Source organism: Hypomesus nipponensis, chromosome 20 (assembly GCF_054491055.1).
Source record: "Hypomesus nipponensis isolate SF chromosome 20, ASM5449105v1, whole genome shotgun sequence".
Classification (NCBI taxonomy): domain Eukaryota; kingdom Metazoa; phylum Chordata; class Actinopteri; order Osmeriformes; family Osmeridae; genus Hypomesus; species Hypomesus nipponensis.
Window position 1 is genome coordinate 8,607,501 of NC_140380.1, and position 12,994 is coordinate 8,620,494.

The 12,994-nt window shown below is 47.0% G+C and overlaps 2 protein-coding genes and 1 long non-coding RNA gene across 4 annotated transcripts; 1 reads left to right on the top strand and 2 right to left on the bottom strand.

Moving 5' to 3' along the window:
* Positions 1-1,246: 1,246 nt before the first annotated feature.
* On the bottom strand, positions 1,247-4,357 carry skp1 (S-phase kinase-associated protein 1). Its single transcript, XM_084683601.1, has 6 exons — positions 4,245-4,357; positions 3,672-3,768; positions 3,474-3,547; positions 2,286-2,429; positions 1,743-1,883; positions 1,247-1,472 (listed from the first exon to the last, which is right to left on the bottom strand). The coding sequence occupies exons 2-6, from the start codon at positions 3,766-3,768 to the stop codon at positions 1,437-1,439; spliced, it is 492 nt and encodes a 163-aa protein (XP_084539727.1). The 5' UTR covers positions 4,245-4,357; the 3' UTR covers positions 1,247-1,436.
* LOC146246274 (uncharacterized) lies at positions 3,480-8,235 on the top strand. 2 transcript variants are annotated; one of them, XR_014734538.1, is made up of 3 exons: positions 3,480-3,568; positions 5,067-5,132; positions 7,978-8,235. It is a non-coding gene; the product is annotated as an uncharacterized LOC146246274 (long non-coding RNA). The 2 variants fall into 2 exon arrangements; XR_014734539.1 differs by lacking the exon at positions 3,480-3,568 and adding an exon at positions 4,530-4,730.
* Positions 6,037-12,979, bottom strand: ppp2cab (protein phosphatase 2 catalytic subunit alpha b). The gene is made up of 7 exons (XM_084683600.1): positions 12,664-12,979; positions 8,919-9,128; positions 8,287-8,460; positions 8,035-8,124; positions 7,667-7,828; positions 7,241-7,359; positions 6,037-6,811 (listed from the first exon to the last, which is right to left on the bottom strand). The coding sequence occupies exons 1-7, from the start codon at positions 12,763-12,765 to the stop codon at positions 6,739-6,741; spliced, it is 930 nt and encodes a 309-aa protein (XP_084539726.1). The 5' UTR covers positions 12,766-12,979; the 3' UTR covers positions 6,037-6,738.
* Positions 12,980-12,994: the final 15 nt, after the last annotated feature.

Genomic DNA, 12,994 nt, shown 5'->3' on the forward strand with positions numbered 1-12,994 from the left:
GATAAACTGCCAATGTGTGACTGAAAGTTGTGCTGTCCAGGACCAAATGGGTACTATATTTCATTGTGTTGTAAAGTTTATAAATGTGGAATTCCCTATATATATAATTAAACCTTTATATGTTTTTATGTAAAAGAAAATGAATAGAAAAGGGTTACAAAAATGTTTCTGTAGACTCTATTAAATTGCCACCGTTTCTTAAAAAAGCAATACAAATGTTATGTTTCTGTCCTTGAAGAGAAAAAATTGTTTGTGCAGAAGTTTGCGTTCTCTGCCAAAGTTTACACCGTTCAGCAATGTATATTCATGTTTTGTAGCTTGTGCATGTTTTAACTAAGTGTACCAAAAACACGTGCCAAACTATGACTTAATTTTACAGCTTTGCTTTCTGCATCAATCCCAGTTTACGCACAGCATACATTTCCTGTGTGCAGCGAAGGGCTGTGTTGTCCGTTCTACTTTTGTCCACTAGGGTGCACCGTAGTCCCGGGAATTATGGCACCCTCACGTGACATTTGTCACGGTTATTTTTCATATTCCACTTTCCAGTCTGTCATTTTTACACATTGAATGACTTTGTCTTTCATGTAATACTTATTTTTGTTTTGATGTATTAAAGTATTTTCAAAATCGGTGTAATTGTTCTTTTTATTTTGGACAAATGTTTTTGAAGGAGAATTATGGCTTCCAGTTGTTGAAGTGTGTGATTGTGTAGATTGGCATCAAAAGCCTACAAGCTCTACAAATAATGAAACAACAGTTTTTTTTTTTTGTATTTATTTCATTTACTTCTGGAACTTATAATGGTTGATATTCCTAAATGTCACCTTCAAAGCAAAACTCAGAAAAAAAAAAAAAAAAAAAAAAAAGTTTTCCGAGGACAACATTTCGCCTGCAACAGACACAGCTATTTCCAGTCACAGGACATGTTTACACACATTTCACCCCGTACAGAATACCCTCGAGCCAATCGTCCCCTTCATGTGACGGAGAGAGGACACCACAAAGAGCCTGCTTTTACAAAACAATTAGCACTGGGCTCATTTGTCAACAACAACAAAAAACAATTTTCTCAGTTGACTTCCAACAACAAAAACAATGACCCTGTCCAGTATAAAAGACAATCAGAGCAATTCAAAACTGGGCAGAATGCATCTAATCTTGAAATCAGAGGGGCAGGGGGGAGAGAGAGAGAGGGGAGAAAATGGACCAGACTAAACTTATATTCAAGGTGAAGTGAAGCGTGTGAAGTAAAACAGGTACAAGCCTTTATTTAAATGATCCTGCACCACAGAAGCGATGGAAACAGCCATGCTATGGAGTATGGGTGTGGGGGGGGGCGTCTGCCTCTAGTTCTACAGAGTGTAAATATTAACAGTATGAACAGTGCCAGTGTGTGTGTGGGGGGGGGGAACCCTCTCAGCTGGTAGTGTCCTCTACTTCTCTTCACACCACTGGTTCTCCTTGCGTACCTGCAGAGGAGACACAGGTTAGAAGGAAGGGAGGGGGATGTGTGGATAAAGAGAGAGGGAGGGAGGGAGGGAGATAAAGAGAGGGAGGGAGGGAAGGAGGGAGGGAGATGTGTGGATAAAGAGAGAGGGAGGGAGGGAGGTGGATAAAGAGAGAGGGAGGGAGGGAGGGAGGTGGATAAAGAGAGGGAGGGAGGGAGATGTGTGGATAAAGAGAGGGAGGGAGGGAAGGAGGGAGGGACAGATGAAAGCCAGGTGTTCTGAGAGGCGTACCTGGGCCTCCTCCTCCTCCGTGAAGTCGTTCTTGATGTTGAAGGTCTTCCGGATCTCCTCCGGGGTCTTGCCCTTGATCATGTTGGCCACAGTCTTACACGTCACGTCCAGGAGCCCCTTGATGTCCAGGTAGTTGGCAGCCTGAGGGGCACAGAAAAAGGGAGGGGGCGGGGTCACCGTGAGAAGGGAGGGGAAACAGAGTTAGGGAGGAGGAGGAGGAGAGGGACTGTGTCTGACAAAGTCAAGGTGGAGGCTCTGTAACCCGGAATGGTGGTCTGGTAAACAGGCTCGTGTTCTCCAACGACACGGCAGGCTAGAGTTACAGGACCAGACGCCTCGCACTGCCCCCCCCCCCCCCGCCTCCCCCCCCCGCCAGCACTGAGACTGTTGCTCAACCCAGAACCCCTTCTACCACCGTGACCTGCTCTAGGTTCACCAGCCACAGCAGAGATGGCCGGGGAAGAGGATAGCCACACATGCAAGCGCCGTTATGTACCATATGCTGTGTGTGTGTGTGTGTGTGTGTGAGAGAGAGAGACCCACCAGGATGAGCTCAAAGAGGGTTCCCTGGTCCACCTTGAGGAACTCCTGGTCCCAGACGGGGATGTCGTCCGTCCTCTTCTCCTTGTTCTCATCGTCCTCTGGGGGAGGGGGGTCGTCTTTGTGGTGGGTACACCACTGGATCACCTGGACGCACACACACACACACACACAGGACAGAGTGAGGCACAAGCAGTCATCTGTATTTCTGGGAGTTTTTCCTTGTCTTCCTTGAGGGTTTAGGTTGGTTGAGGGGCAGTTCTATGGGCGTATGTGAAGCCCTCTGTGACATGCTTGTGTGTAAAAAGGGCTATACAAATACATTTGATTTGATTCTAAGGCAGTGGTTCCCAACCCTGGTCCTCAGGGACCCCCTGTCCTGCATGGTTTAGATGCTTCCCTGCTCCAACACACCTGATTCAAATAAATGGTCATACGCAGGATTCTGCAGAGCTGGCGAACAACCCACTCATTTGAATCAGGGGTGTTGGAGAAGGGAAACATCTAAATCATGCAGGACAGGGGGTCCCCGAGGACCAGGGTTGGGAACCACTGTTCCAAGGCATGCAGGGAATGTTGTTGTGACGGGGTGTCTGTAAGTGAATTCATGCTCAAATAATGACACCTTGTTACAACGCAATAATCTGCATGGTTTTGTCCTACAGCCTGAGAGATGGTCCCTGTGGACCAATAACTGCCCGTCTCACACCTCGACACACACAGACACACACGATGTGAGGAAACAAGCTTAAAAGGGTGACAGCTTGTCTCTCTGTAGGAGGTCTACCCTGCCACAACACAACACAGACCACAGTCTGGGACTAGGTTCTGGATTCCTAGAATGTTCCGGAACGTTCACTCCCTATGACCAGGATTTGACACATTTACATGTATTCATTTAGCAGACACTTTTATCCAAAGCAACTTCCAAGAGAGAGCGTTACAAAAGTGCATAGGTCACTGATCATGACAACGAGATAGCCCCAAAAACATTGCAGGTAGCCAAAACATGAAGCATACATTGAGAAAACCAAATAAGTGCCAATGGGAAGAATTTTAAAAAATGCGCTGTGTGTACGTCTGTTAGCTAAATAATTCAAATTGAAATCTCCACACATCTCTATCTCAATCCTTATTGTGTCTACGGAGTTCAAATGTGTTACGTGTTTCAAGGTGAGGCCGCTGGCTTACCTTTTTGAGGATGGCTGCGTTAACGTTTGGGAGTGGGACGGGGTCGTCATCCCCTTCGTCGTCCATACCCAGATCTGTCGGCCGGAAGGACACAGGTAATCACCGCGTGCAGTGATTTATTTCACTTTAGCTAACTAAATAAACCACCTTTCCAAGCATTCGACCTCAATACATAATGCAGAATGGGTGATAACTTACCTTCCAACATTGTCTTGATCGTGACAGACTGCTTCGCTATCTCAACATCCACCTCAAATATCTCCCCGTCAGAGCTTTGCAGTTTAATGGTAGGCATCTGAGAAAATAAATGACAAGGAAAACTTAATTCGTTTTCACTGTTGTTGACTGGTTAGCTGGCGTGCTATGTTGATTAGCTATCCTGCATGACAACAATTCACTCGCTATCTCTGTACTGTACCGCTTAATTTCTAGCATGACACTTTCGCAAGCTAACTTCCATTACAGTTCGATTGATGATAGATAACAATACAAGTAAAACTGGCAACTCTTGAGATAATGGAAAGATATGTCTTCCAACCCTAATATTTAATTGACTTCCACTGATCAAGTTAACACTAGCTAGCTGGCTATGTAAGTAGAGCTAACGACGTTGGCTAGCCACACAGTAGCGTTGTCAGCAAGCAAGGCCTCTTAGCAACCGTATTTCTGATACTCATATTAACGTTATATATTTACCCATATTTAAACATCGTTCATAATATCCTTTTAAATATAAGTTTCTAGAGCTTCCGAGACATGTTTAGTACTTACTATGAATGATTAACAGCAGATCCAGAGATAAATGTTAAACGTCAACAGGGCCCGACCGAAGCAGGCAACCACTGGAACTCTCTGGCCGGCAACGCTTTGTCAAAGGAGAGAACGAATGGGGGTGGTTAGGATATTGCCTGTATCGATATTTACTTAGTGAGACAACAAATTGTCTCAATTAATTTATAAATGTTTCATATTGATGTTATTGTTATATACCCAATATGTATATTAAATTATTAAATAGTTTTTTGTTAGTATAAGGTAACCATTAATTTGAAGTCAAATACAGTCCACATTACAGCTCGAGGTGTTCAGTATAGTAGGAGATTGCAATGGGCCCTGATCTCTCCTGAACATGGAGGCTATGTGCTTAGGAGAGACCTGCTTCACTGAGGGAGAGGAGGAGCGCTTACTTACATTAGGCTCGCATGCAAAGCTTGTGTTAACAGATACCCTTCCTGCCCTTCAATATTAGTCGTAAAGGTAGGTAGTTGAGATAATAAGTGTAAGCAATCTTAGATATGTTTTATAAGAAGTATGTACTGTGTTCTTAAACTGGGCAGCAATAGCAACAAAATAACGCCTATTACGGTGCCTTAATGCAACTGCTATTGCAGGAGAACTCCTTGGTAATATAAAATGTTTTGTGAATAAGGCTCCAGGTACAAGGCAAGTTTCTCAAACAAGTTTCAAGACTAAATGCTGATGGAATTGGAAAACAAAGCAGGTGTCATTTGGAGTAGGATGGACTAACCCTAACCCTGTTGCGTTGCCAGGTTGGACAGTGTGTGTTAACACTGTGGTCTGTTGTGTTGCCAGGTTGGAGACTTTGGGGACGCAAACAACTGGCCGACCCCTGGAGAGATGATTGACAAGGACATGACTGTGAGTCAGGAGGACAGGAGGTGTGTGTGTGTGGACTCTCCTCACACACACACACACACACACACACACACACACACACCCGTGACGGGGTTAACATCCTTCCCCAACACATTTACATTTACATTTAGTCATTTATCAGACTTGCTTATCCAGAGCGACTCACAATAAGTACAGGGACATTCCACCTGAGGCAAGTAGGGTAAAGTGCCTTGCCCAGGGACACAACGTCATTTTGCACGGCTTGGAATCGAACCGGCGGCCTTCTGATTGGTAGCCCGATTCCCTAACCGCTCAGCCATTTGACCCCCCCCAATCAAATCAATCACTTCTTCTCTTTTGTTCTCTGTTGGTTTATCTTTCTGTTTGTGCCTCACTGTCTCTCTCTCTCTCTGCCTCTCTCTCTGCCTCTCAGGGCTGGGTTATAGCAGAGGAAGGGGTAGGGGCTTGGAATAACCAGGACTGGGTTAGAGGTAGGCTGGGCCTGGAGGATCACATTGGAGAGATGGCCTTTGAGGACCTCTGTCTCTTTACCTTTTGCTTCTTTCACGTCACTTGTTGACAGTCACTCTCCACTGTCCTTTGCTGCCTCTGCCACCTAGTGGATGTATAGCTCCCTCTGGTGGCTGGAGGAGTAACTGCAGCTGATGGAGGGAGAGGGAGGAGGCAACCTTTTGTGTTCCTCCGCTCACCTCTCTTTTGGAGTTTCTCAGAAATCGTCAAGTTTGGAGCTACTTTTGGTGAATACGTTTAGTTTTGTGAATACGGCCCCAGATCGTTAATAGTACAATGCAATAGGGATTCTTGTTAGACAAATTCAAAACGTCCCAACTGATCGTATGCATAGCAAGTGTTTTTTTTTTAAAGTGAAGTCATAGAAACAGGTGGAAGAACACAGCACACTTGGTAAAGGAGCAATTTTTTTATTTTGGATCCGTCAATACAGACATCGTCATCAAAAATGAGAAAGTGAGTGTGATTTCAACCATGGAATATTATTTTCTGTCCGCTATATATCAGAACATAGTGTCTCTGTAGTGCATTTGACAAGACCCAGATTAAAAATTGTTTGAGTCACTCAAAATAAAAAAAGACAACAAAGAAAACCTTTTGGTATGAAAGTCTTCAGCTTCCTCTGACTTATATTACAATGCTTCCGCTTAAAAAATAAAAAATCATCTCTCAGATTTAGAGAATCTGAAAATGAAGGGATTTAAAAACAATGGTACATTGGGATAAAAAAAACTGTTGTATAGCTTCAATTGTGCTTTCTCATCTTGTGATGGACCAAGAAGACCAGCACAGGAAACTGTGAAATCATTGTCTACATCTCTACCGTGGTGATCTTCACCAGGAGTCTTCACCCTCTCAACAGTCAATATGGCACACACCCTTTGGTCCATGTGCACAGGGGCTTTCAGTCAGCTTATAAACAGCCTCTTGGTGTGAAGCGTAGATTTTGTACGTTGTCACGGTTACGGTGTCGCCCAGTCCAGGCTGGGCGTCAGGATGCTGAAGGTACTGGAGGACATTGTGGAGATAGGGAACTGTACAAACCAGGGGAGTGTTTACGGGGGAGTAGTGTGGGCACACAGGAAGTCGTCTGGGTTTACAGGAAGTAGTCCGGGGTTCGTCGGGTGACGTGGGGTTCTCCTCTACGAGGAGCAGGGTCGAACTGCAGGCTGTGGGGGAGACGGAGAGGAGGGGGAGGGGGGAGACAGAGAGAGGGTGGGGGGGGGAGACAGAGAGAGGGTGGGGGAGGGGGGAGACAGAGAGAGGGTGGGGGGAGGGGGGGAGACAGAGAGAGGGTGGGGGAGGGGGGGAGACAGAGAGAGGGTGGGGGGGGGGGAGACAGAGAGAGGGTGGGGGCAGGGGGGGGTGGAAAGAACACAGGAGATCAGTAATTTCCCTGAGAAGTTTATCGTGCATCTTCGCACTCAATCATCAACAGAGTTTTCATTTGAAATGATCATCACTTATTTCCTTTATCCTCCTCCTCTGAGCCCATGTAATTCAAGTACACACATCCAGCACAGTGCTGGAAGCGTAACGCGTCATCAAGTGGCAGCTTCAGGCTCAGCCGTTGGACATCAGCCCTCTAGAACACTTACAAAGAGTATTTGAGGGTGTCGTCGAGTTCCATAATAGCAGCCTGGTTACCGCAGCGATAACAGTAGTTGGGGGCGCTGAAAATCGTTACCACGTTTCTCTCGTGACACCAGTTGTAACCCTGGTGAGAGACAAGACAGAAAGGAGTTGGCAACAAATCTAGAAACCACTGAGTCATGTGACATCTCCAGTGGAGAGGAGAGAACACCAGGCCAACCCACTCAAACCCAACTTAATAACTACTAACACAAACATCTGTTTGCTGGCCAAGAGAGCAGCTGATATCGATTCATATAAGCCCCATAGACGCCCCCCATAAAATGGGCCCCATAGGAGGTATAGAGGCCCCCATAGAGACCTCCAGAGGGAGAAAGAGGCTGATGGGCTCGTGAAGGCCCATCAGGCGTTGCGCGGGCCCCAGACCTCACCTCCATGACCAGCTGGTGGGCCCGGGACACTAGGGTGAGCCGATTGGCGTGGTTGAAGGTCTCGGAGATGTCCTGGCCGAAGGTGTAGCCCGCCCCCCGGGGAGAGATGCCCCAGCCGCCCCGGTCATCCGGGTCTGACCACAGCAGGTCACACATGGGGCCCTGGAGGAGGAGAGGGAAGAGAGGGAAGAGAGGGAAGGGAAGAGGGGTTAATGGGGGGGGAGAGGAAAGAGATAGGTGAAAGGATAGGTGGGGGAGATGAGTGGAGGGAGGTGAAGGAGAGTCAGATATGTGTCTTTTTAACTTCCCAGCAAGTCAATGGGATGGGCAGAGCCGGTGTTGCTGGGGGGAGGAAGTGAGTCGTATACCTCGTGCGGGACTTCCTGGAGGCGGTCCAGGGCTCGGATGTGATCCAGCGTGTCGATGGACGGCGACAGACCTCCATGGAGACAGAAGATCTGAGGAGAACAGAGGTCAGAGGTCACTGCTCAATTCAAACAGGAAATGGAGATGAACAGGATGTTTTCAAATGAATGAATGAATGAAATAAAAATCCATAATTTCCTCAATCTCTTTTATAATGTGCTTGTAGTCTGGAACAGTGACGGCGTCTATGCTACCTGGGTGTCCACGAGGGCGGTGAGGGGCAGGTAGTCGAACAGGTCAGTGAAGTACTTCCACACGCTGGCGTTGCCGTACTTCCTGAGGCACTCGTCGTAGAAGCCGTAGACCTGAGTGATCTGACGCGACTCGTGGTTCCCCCGCAGGATCGTGATGCGCTCCCTGTACCTCACCTAGGATCAAGGCCAAACCCAGCATACAGGTCTAAAAATACCCTTCCCTCAGTATATGAGAGGAGCTCGTCTGATCTGAACACACATTAATCCGCGGTATTTAAGCCTCTTCACGTGTTAGTTACATAGCGAAGGCTAAACAAATAACGGATATAGAACGTACGCCAGTTGAGGATATTTTGGTGGTGTCAGTCAAGGAATGGTCTGTATTTACCAGGCACAGTGACCACATCTCAGGCAACAGTGCGACCACATGCGACAATAACCATGTAACACTTCCCCTAGAGCAGTGGTGCTCAAACACACCTGATTCAAATGAATGGTTGATTATCAGGCCCATTTATTTGAATCAGGTGTGTTGGAGCAGGGAAATATCTAAAACTTGCAGGGCAGGGGGTCCCCGAGGACCAGGATTGGGAACCACTGCCCTAGGGTCCTAGCAAGTGGCCGTCCCTCACCTTGAGAGCCACCAGGAGTGTGACCGTCTCCACAGAGTAGTAGCCCCGGTCCACGTAGTCCCCCATGAAGAGGTAGTTGGTGTCGGGGGACTTCCCCCCGATCCGGAACAGCTCCATCAGGTCATGGAACTGGCCGTGGACGTCCCCGCACACCGTGACCGGACATCGGACCTCCTGCACGTTGCACTCCTTGGTCAGGATCTCCTTAGCCTGGGGGAGGGGAGAAGGGAGAGGTGATATCGTCCGAATAATGATTGTAATACTGCGTGTTCGCTTGGCGGAAGCTTTTATGCAACGTGGCGAACCAGGGGGCAATTTGAACTTTGAACATCCCTGATGGCGAAGCGCCACTGAGCTAAGAAAGGTCAGCGCATCTCCACGTTCGTTCCTTCTGCTTGGTGTCCAGCCTGCAGGCCTGCAGTGGATGAACCATGAGTCTGTGTTTCAACGGTCAAAGGTCAGGAATACACTCCCCCCCCCCGGGTCGAATGAGAGATTGTAAATGCATCAGAGTTGGAGGGTAGAGATCCCTGGCGAGTTGGTGGGGTCACAGGGTGCAGAGCACCCCTGGGGAATAACTGTCCCTCTGGTGTGCTGGTGGAGAGTTAGTTCTTCTCCGAAAGACTCGAGTCGCTAAGAACAGGGAGTGTCGTCGTTGGTAAACACACGCGGGAATGAACTGGACGATCGTGTTTGTTGCCAATACATATCTCCCTCTCTCTCTCGCCATCTGTCAGTCTGTGTCTGCCTGCCTCTCTCTCACAGTTAGCAGCAAAGGCCTGAGCCTTAAACAAATGTTAACCTGGTGGCTCTCATTTTAAGGGGCATTAGTTGGCCAGGCTGTCCATCTGTGGGTGTGGATATGGATCAGAGGGGGAAGGAGTCAGGGGAACTTTGGAGAGCACTGATCCACTTTAACACAGCAGGAGAGGAATGAGGAGAGGAGAGAGCTCGGTTTAGTTTGCGAGTTAGACCCAGGTTGCCCTCTGACCAGGGCAGGATGGGGAAAGGAGGGATGGAGGTGACTCGATAGACAGATGTAAAGAGACAGAGACAGAGAGAGAGAGACAGAGAGAGAGAGAGAGAGAGAGACAGAGAGAGAGAGAGACAGAGAGAGAGAGACAGAGAGATAGACAGAGACAGAGAGAGAGAGAGACAGAGAGAGAGAGAGAGACAGAGAGAGAGAGAGAGAGACAGAGACAGAGACAGAGAGAGAGACAGAGAGAGAGAGAGAGAGAGAGAGACAGAGACAGAGAGACAGAGGATGTGAGTGTGAGCACACCACAGAGCCAGATGGGCGACTCAGCGCTCCTGACCAGGCCAGTGATGACCTACATACGCTTCCAAACAATCCCCTCTCTCCACGCCATGACACATGACGCATGGCGGGACTTTCAAAGCACCCCTGTTCATGTCTCCACCCCTACCCCTGTCCCCACCCCTATCCATACCCACCTATCCCAGCCAACCAAACACTCTGGTTGGAAATAGAAAATAGAAAAAAAACGTCTGGCAGAATTCTTACAGGGTACAGTCTGTGGTCACTGATGCAAGCTCGTTCTAAGAATTGCCCACTTGTCTTGGGGGTATTTCAGTTCTCAAGTCACTTTAGACGCTGCTGACCTGTAGTTATTTGCCACAATCTACATGGATACTACTCTGGTCAATGAATGACTCCCCCTCCCCTCCCCCCCCTCTTTGAACCTTAAGCCTACTGTGACATCACAGGGTAAACAGAACACTTGCTGACTGTGTGAAGTCATCAATTGGCCTGCGGCAATCATCCCCATGGTCACAAGGTTCCACGGGGAGCGGCTGATGTAAAACAAAAGAAATGGTGCTTACTTATCTAGGAAGGGTTCAATTATGACCTCATGATGACTGAACTAAACAACTCTCCTGTTCCCGGGCGATGGCTGAATCATCAGATTTGTAGTTATGGCATGATCAGGTGACACACCACCACAAACAGCTGATCTGAGATCACAACAAGCCCCTGAAACGAGGCATCTGGAGAACACCATGTTGTCTAAGAGACGTTTTAGCTTGAAAACAGAAATGAGCGTTATGGCTAGTCTCACCCCCTAGCACTAGAATGGATGTCAATTGAACACACTCCTCCCCAGAGTTAGAAACAGTCTTTAAGCTCTTCCAGAATGTAGATTTATATTATTGTAATTGAACGTTCACGTTTGCCTTCCTCCAACCGCTAGCTCCAGAACAGAAAGCCTGCCTGAACGCCACAGTTCACTTAAATCACGTCGCCTAGCAACAATATGATGATGCAAGCCAGAATCAATCCCATCCGGGGCTATTTATACCACGGCAACGCATTCTGCCGAATACATCAGTCCAACACAGGGGGGATGGGACCTCTTCACCCTTCTGCATTGGAACACATCACAACAACCATTCTGGATCACATCACAACAACCATTCTGGAACACAACTATTATTCTGTAACACATCATAACTACCTTTCTGGAATGCATCATTACAAGCATTCTAGAACACACCATAACAAGCATTCTGGAACCCACACATTGGATCCCATGAGGGAGAGTCACCTATATTATAACAACAACAGGTGCATTTTCTTAGGCTACCTGTATGTTTTCAGGGCAATGGTGTGGTCATGGTTTACATTAACATGATGATGCTGTTGTCAAGAGCTCTGGTGCTCTGCTTGGACCCTGAATGGAGTGTCCTACTGTACGCAACAACCCGCTGAGGATGGATTTACAGTAAACAAATCGAGGTTTACGTGCAGACAACTCTTAAGCCTGGGAACTGAGGTGCCACAGTGCACCGTCTGTGTAGTAAAAAAGACAGTCAGGAGAGATTGAGGTCAAATCCCAGCTCAGACCAGACCCACACAGACTGAAGTTCCACAAGCTACAGTGCTGGGCACTGGCCTTGTCTGGGCCTCTGACATACATACCAGCTCGGTCCAGATTGGATAATGAAGAGAAATTAGGAGACTTTCCGTTTGACCTAGTTGTGGCCCTCTCCTGTTTACAGTGAGACCCTGTCAAACCGTTACACTGCTTTGCTCCGCTATGTCGCTAAGAGATTGACAGTGAGTTTGTTATTTTACTTTAGTGGTCTCCTGCTTCAGTCCAAAGCAACTTCGAGGTTTCATATTCTTCATTGAGACCATCGTATCAGCGGGCATTTCCATAGTCTACATTTACTGTTATTAAATTGTTCGTTGTGTAGTATCTGGATGAGAGCATATTTCTTCCTAGAGGGACTCCCAGTGAAGTTGAATTAGTTGGTAGTAAACTTGGTATGTGGTTTGCATTCTCCCTAGTTGCCTGGCACAAAGTTGCTGTTGTACCAATACACTCCAAAGCTAACCCAACTACACAATAAGTTACTATTCATTTCAAAATTAAATGGCTTCCAAGATGTGCAACCTAAACAGGCAGTATTGAGGAACATTTAAATCTCACAGCTTTCAAAAAAAAAAAATGTTCAGTGTAATGTCACACCACACAGACGCCATTTTAAGAATGTCTGCTTATAAGTTCTGGAAAAGCTACACTGTGATACTGTAACGAATATCATTCCCGAAAACAGAATGACTTCAGTCACCGGAGTATATGGAATGGTCCGAATCGCTTGTTTACCAATGGAAAAGTGGGTAACTTTTACCTAAGTGACAACCAGGTGATGACAACTAGGCTATATTCTCTGAATTTATGATTGTCTACTTTAGAGTTCAAACTTAAACAACTCTTACCTTCTCACAAAGTGTTTTGACTTGGTTCTCTGACAACTGTTTGCATTCGTTGAGTTGTTCAATCCACAAATCAATTTCCTTCGTAAACAGCTTTTCGTCCATTTCTGACACTAGAGAGAGCGGTAATGTACAGTGATTCGATCGAAAAAAAACTCAAAATTCTTCCGAATACACCGAACACAGTCTTAACTGGTAACTGTTAAAAGATGCATCAATCAACCGGCAGCGTCCAGATACTTGTGTCTAAGAAGACTGAAAGGGGAAAATGGACTGAAATATGCGGATACTGAAGACGTCAGCTGTCGGTGCATCCCACCCTCCGCCGCTCCTC